General features: G+C 53.1%; 1 protein-coding gene across 2 annotated transcripts in view; it reads right to left on the reverse strand.

Moving 5' to 3' along the window:
• Nucleotides 1-1,199: 1,199 nt before the first annotated feature.
• Nucleotides 1,200-6,373, reverse strand: part of sema4ab (sema domain, immunoglobulin domain (Ig), transmembrane domain (TM) and short cytoplasmic domain, (semaphorin) 4Ab) — a 13,107-nt gene continuing 7,933 nt past the window's right edge. Inside the window, exons 8-15 of one of the 2 annotated variants that reach the window (XM_079368475.1) lie at nucleotides 6,153-6,280; nucleotides 5,059-5,240; nucleotides 4,634-4,778; nucleotides 3,545-3,734; nucleotides 3,337-3,452; nucleotides 3,085-3,248; nucleotides 2,903-2,997; nucleotides 1,200-2,413 (exon numbers count right to left, since the gene is read on the reverse strand). In XM_079368475.1, coding sequence (XP_079224601.1) covers nucleotides 1,614-2,413; nucleotides 2,903-2,997; nucleotides 3,085-3,248; nucleotides 3,337-3,452; nucleotides 3,545-3,734; nucleotides 4,634-4,778; nucleotides 5,059-5,240; nucleotides 6,153-6,280 — 1,820 coding nt within the window. In that variant the 3' untranslated portion in view covers nucleotides 1,200-1,613. The remainder of the gene's footprint in view (nucleotides 2,414-2,902; nucleotides 2,998-3,084; nucleotides 3,249-3,336; nucleotides 3,453-3,544; nucleotides 3,735-4,633; nucleotides 4,779-5,058; nucleotides 5,241-6,152; nucleotides 6,281-6,373) is intronic. The other variant, XM_079368476.1, reaches the window with a different exon arrangement.

The following is a 6,373-nucleotide window of genomic DNA, read 5'->3' on the forward strand; positions in this document are numbered from 1 at the left end:
GATCAATAAAGTATCTATCTATCTATCTATCTATCTTTTAATCTTTTTATTTAACTCTATCGTTATTCCCTTTGTTGTGCATTATTCTTATTCTATTAATAATTGTAAAACAACCTTTGAATATATAAACAGTTATGAACTGTTAACATGAGTGTTTTATTCTCTGTAAACAATAACATTTAAGACTTGATGTTTTAAAGGTTTTGACCACGAGGTGGCGCCAGAAGACAAAGATTTATCTGTCGGAGAAACATTTTGGAAACTGGAATTTTTTAAAGTAATAATTCAGGTTTCTTCTTAAAGTGTGTTAAAATATTGTGTAAAAAGAAATAAAGACCATCACACAATACACTTAAACACAACACAAGAATCAGTGACTTTTTAAAAGTGACTTTTTAAAAAAAAAAACCAAATAAACACAATCTTGAACTTGTATGCGCTGACTCAGAAGTTACTTAACATATTTCAACTCTTAAAACTTTTTATAAAGTATGTCCTGTGCTGCATTGAAGCCGCCCTAACAGCTGAGTGTGTGTGTGTGTGTGTGTGTGTGTGTGTGTGTGTGTGTGTGTGCTGTTATCACAGCTGTGTTCAGCTTCATTTTCTGGAACAAAAAAAAATCTTATCTCAGTTCAGTCAAGTTTAGGAGGCGGCAGCTGCTGAACATGTTCCCAGTAATAACACCATAGCGCCGTATGATAAACGTGAAGTACACGGAGCAACGAGGTGCTGAAAGGCTCGTCTGACCCCGACTGAACAGTTTGTATGATCCTTGGTGGGAACACAGAGCTGTGGGAAAGAATCTCCCCTGTCTTATATGTCACATGACCCTCAAAGTAGGTCAGATATTTGTTAAGCTCACCTGGATCTGTTGGAAGTCGGGCTGTCAGCATTAACAAGTTAATCAGTGTGAAATCGAAGCATTAATATCTGGAATAAACACACAGACACACACAGGACACATTCAGGTTTTATTCCTGTCACACCTCGTAGCCAATCAGAGCAGCCGCTGAGCGTACAGTCAGAGCTCCTCAGAGAGACCTCTGCAGGGTTTTAAACATCTCACCATCATTGTCTTCATGGACTCACAGACAGGAGGACACTGATGCTAACACGTGGAGATAGAGACACATTGACCTGTCCCAGTCTGATGGAACTTCTGTGCAGGTGCAAAAACACTTCCTGTTGACTTCGTCCCTCGTGCAGATGAAAGTGTTCAGGATTGAAAACAATCCTTCAGGTCCGACTTTTCTTCCATATGAAAATATTTACTTTAAGTTTCCTAAAATATCTGTTTGGCAAAAAGTGAAAAAAAAACAAAAAACATTTCTTTTAGTCCCATTTCTGAGATGAAAACATTAAAAATGTGACATCAGTCTGTTTTTTTTTTTTTTTTTGACCTCCTGAGAATAAAAACGACTCATGAAAAGAGAAAACTGCGTCTTCAGTTCGTCTCACAGACTCTCGAACATTTCAGCACGGAGGAAACAACACAGGAAGGTTTCAGGTGCTGCATTAGCTTAGCTTCAGGGGCCTGTCACCATGGTAACAGGCCCCTCCCACCTCTCAGGTGTAACAGTGTGTGTGTGTGTGTGTGTGTGTGTGTGTAACAGTCAGATGGGGGTGTTGGGTAAATGTCCGTTAGACCCCGTCAGGGCCCCGTTGCTAACCAGCCCCCCCGCCTGTGCACTGTGCGGGGTCTTCCCGTTTCGATTGCTCACGCAGGGGCCCCTGAGGGCCTCCTGCTCCATGGAGGTCCTGCGGCCGATGGCAGGGGTCCCCGCCTGGGGGGCGGTGCGGCTTCGGCAGCGCTGTCTGAAGGTGTAGAGCAGCATGGTGACGAGCACACTGACACACAGGAGCAGCAGCACCGACACCGCCACCAGCTCCTTCAGGTAGCAGGGGCCCCGTGCCGACATCAGGGGCCCCTCCTCCCAGAGCTTAGTCCCTCTGAGCCCGGACTCTTCGGTCCACAGGGTGTGGTCTCTGTCCTGCTGTGGGGTGGGGGTCAGAGGGTCTCTGCTGGACTGTGTGGGCTCAGTCCCCAGTACTGATTCTGTCCTCTGAGGCCCCTCGGAGGGCTGCGATCTGGGCCCCGGTCGGGCCCCCGCCTGAGTGACGGGGTGCGAGCTGGGCTGGGTCTGCGCCGTGCTGCCGCTCTTCTGTCGGACGTGGTAGATGGCCACGGTCTGCTGGAAGCCGTTCTCCGTGGACAGGCACAGGTAGTGACCCAGCGTGGTGGGCGTGGCCACGAAGCTCAGGCTGCCGTCCTCCAGGTGCAGGTAGAGCTCGGGGGACAGACGGCTGTTAGGACGCTCCCACTGCTGCCGGGACAGGAGCGAGGACGGGGGACACTGCAGCCGGACCACCTCGTTCAGAGAGACCGAGACCAGCTCACCTGGAGGACACGAGGCTGAAAATACAGATGACATCACCAGACCGCCCAAGGACCAGGACCCCCTAAACACCAGGACCGCCCAACTACCAGGACCCCCCAATCACCAGGACCGCCCAAGGATCAGGACCCCCCCAAACACAGAGACCGCCCAAACACCAGGACACCCCAAACAGAGACCGCCCAAACACAGAGACCGCCCAAATACCAGACCCCCCAAACACAGAGACCCCCCAAACACAGAGACCGCCCAAACACCAAGACCGCCCAAACACAGAGACCCCCCAAACACAGAGACCGCCCAAACACAGAGACCGCCCAAACACAGAGACCGCCCAAACACCAAGACCGCCCAAACACAGAGACCCCCCAAACACAGAGACCGCCCAAACACAGAGACCCCCAAACACAGAGACTCCCAAACACAGAGACCGCCCAAACACCAAAATCCTGCTGATTCTGGATCTGGCGTCCTGCAGGCGAGCAGCAGGGCGGAGTTTAACTCACCTGCAGACAGTTTGTTGGGGCTGAATCTGGCTCTGGGCGTTAACGGCACGCTGCTGCACGCCTCCTCCACGTTCCCCCGGTCCACGTCCTGAACTCTGAGGAGGAACAGGAACACCGTGAGCACAGGTCCACCTGAGAACCACTTCCTGTCAAACCCTGTTTAAATCACTCCCAGTACTCACAGACTGGTCTTGGCCTTGGAGACCCCCACGCAGGCCCTGCTGTTCGGGTCCCAGCCACAGAACGGGTCTCGGGCCAGTACACACTGAGGACAGGTCCAGTACACTGAGCAGTTGGCCGTGGGGACCCTGACCACGCCCTCGGACGTGCCCACATAGATCACTCCCTGCAGACACACGTCACATGTTCATGGTGTCAGAGCAGGGTCTAAAGGTCTGATGATGTCACAGCGTGCACGGCTGGACTGTACCTACCTGCGCTCCGGACAGCTTCAGACTCTTGACGGGCTGCGGCTGCACAAACACCTGAACCTCCTCGATGATGTGAGCGCCGGTCTGCAGCAGCACCGCTTTGTGCAGGAAGCCGGACTCTGCGAGACAGGAAGAGGAAACAGTTGAAGGATTTCTGTTAAACTTTAAAGAAGGTGACGATGACGTCGGAGTGACGCTTCCTGTCACCAACCTGTGAGCAGGAAGAGGACGGTGTAGTCCCGGCGGTTCACCGCCCGCACCCTCTGCACGCTCAGGTGACTGTAGGTGTGCTCGGCAGAAACCATGGTCAGAGTCCTCCCCACGGGCCGCACGCTGTCGTCTGCCAGGAAGTTCTCTTTGACGAAACGGAGAGCGTTGTCCGAGGCGTTGTGAAGGCCGCACTGCGCACACAGAGAGAGGCAGAACAGACGACATGCAGGGACGTGACGTTTAGACGTGCGGGGGCGAGTCTGCAACCAGTCTGCAACCAGTCTGCAACCAGTCTGCAGCCAGTCTGCAGCCCGTCTGCAGCCAGTCTGCAGGGAGTCTGCAGGGAGTCTGCAGGGAGTCTGCAGCCCGTCTGCAGCCCGTCTGCAGCCCGTCTGCAGCCAGTCTGCAGCCAGTCTGCAGCCAGTCTGCAGCCCGTCTGCAGCCCGTCTGCAGCCAGTCTGCAGCCCGTCTGCAGCCAGTCTGCAACCAGTCTGCAACCAGTCTGCAACCAGTCTGCAACCAGTCTGCAGCCAGTCTGCAGGGAGTCTGCAACCAGTCTGCAGCCAGTCTGCAACCAGTCTGCAACCAGTCTGCAGCCAGTCTGCAGGGAGTCTGCAGGGAGTCTGCAGCCCGTCTGCAGCCCGTCTGCAGCCAGTCTGCAGCCAGTCTGCAGCCAGTCTGTAACCAGTCTGCAACCAGTCTGCAGCCAGTCTGCAGCCAGTCTGCAACCAGTCTGCAGCCAGTCTGCAGCCCGTCTGTAACCAGTCTGCAGCCAGTCTGCAGCCAGTCTGCAGCCCGTCTGCAGCCAGTCTGCAACCAGTCTGCAGCAGGTCTGCAGCAGGTCTGCAGCCCGTCTGTAACCAGTCTGCAGCCAGTCTGCAGCCAGTCTGCAGCAGGTCTGCAGGGAGTCTGCAGCCAGTCTGCAGCCCGTCTGCCTCGTGTGAGTACGTTCAGCATCAGTTTGGATAAACTGGGTCATGAACTCAAACTAAAGACAAAGTGGAACATGCACTCTGCTTGTTAAGAGTTTAAGACGTCTTTGCTACAGGACTGAAGGACGCGTCCCGTTTCTCCCTCGCTCCATCATTACCTCTCCTGGATTGGCGACCTTCTCCTGAACCCGGGTGCTCCACTGTAATGTGTCCCGGTTCAGGACTTTGTAGTTTCCGGAGAAGACTGATTTGATGTCACTCAGGCGGAACGAGCACACCGCCGAGCGTCCCGAGTTTACCGACCTGGATGATGGAGACGAGACGTTAACGTGATGAGACTCCTTTACTGCAGAACATTAAACATGCTGCTCCCTCTGTGTTTCTTTCACATCCATGCACATGTTGAAACTTCCTTCCAGCGATTTCCAAACTTCCTTTTGTTTCGGTGTCACCTCTGCGTGACCTCTGCGTGACCTCTGTGTGACCTCTGCGTGACCTCTGACTTGCACAGAACTGATTTGTCTTTGTGTTCAGGGTAAACTAATCATCCACCCAGCGTGGCGTGTGCTGCGTTCTCACTCACCACTGGGAGGTGAAGATGCCGTAGAAGAGCGTGTCGTCTGCCGCGGCGCCCTCTGCAGGTGGGAGTGCGTCGACGTCCTGGATGACGTTGTACGGCAGCTCGTTGTCGGCCTGACACAGCAGCTGTGCTTTAGCAAACGTGGTCCAACGTCTCTGCAGCGTCCGCTGGCCCCCGACGTCGCTCTGATGAACCCGAGAGGAGGAGGAGGCGTTAAATAGAGACGCAGCACTTCTACCTGCTGCTGTCAGCAACACACACACACACACACACACACACACACACACACACACACACACACACACACACACACACACACACACACACACACACACACACACACACACACACACACACACACACACACACACACACACACACACACACACACACACACACACACACACACACACACACACACACACACACACACACACACACACACACACACACAGCAGCCTTATTATCACCTCAGGTTGTTCTAGTCCTCTGAGTCTGATCAGCGCCCCCCCCCCCCCCCGAGAGGATTTGGTTGCAGTTCTCATTTTTTCTTTCCAACCTGAAGTTCCCTCTTTGTGCACAAACATCCTGATGATTAATCTATCCGAGGTCACGCTCCGTCTGCAGCGGACAGTTTCCAGTCGGAGGGAAGTTTTCCACCCGAGTCAGACGCATCGTCAGCGTGTCCCGTCGTGCACGCTCGCCTTTATTTAGAACAACCGTCTGAGATGTTCAAAGACACATTTACCACCTTCTCTGTGTCCAGAGAGCTCCACACACACACACACTCAGACATATACACACACACACACACACACACACACTCAGACATGCACACACACACACACACACACACACTGTCGAGTCCGTTAATTAAAGGAGGCGTGTTCATGCACAGGTTCTTCAGACTTCCTGCGTTGCTGCTTGAACACTTCCTGTTCCCGCATGTCGTCACATCTGAGTTCTGCACAAACAGTCTGTTTGAAGTGACTCGTTGATGAGTGAGTGGTCAGAACTCTCTGAAGGCGTGTGTGTGTGTGTGTGTGTGTGTGTGTGTGTGTGTGTGTGTGTGTGTGTGTGTGTGTGCGTTTTCTCACCATGCAGATCTGAGAGACCCGCGAGACGACGAACTTGTCGATGAAGTCGTACTCTCTGCCCACCTCGCTGAAGAAGAAATAAATCTTCTCCTCGTCGGGGACGAAGCTGGAGCTGATGAAGGTCGGATCTGAAGCCGACACGGAGAGACTCACATTCAGTTTGAGACAAAACACACACACACACACACACACACACACTCATGCAAAGATGGCCGACCAGG

Source organism: Symphodus melops, assembly GCF_947650265.1.
Source record: "Symphodus melops genome assembly, chromosome: 18".
NCBI classification, from domain to species: domain Eukaryota; kingdom Metazoa; phylum Chordata; class Actinopteri; order Labriformes; family Labridae; genus Symphodus; species Symphodus melops.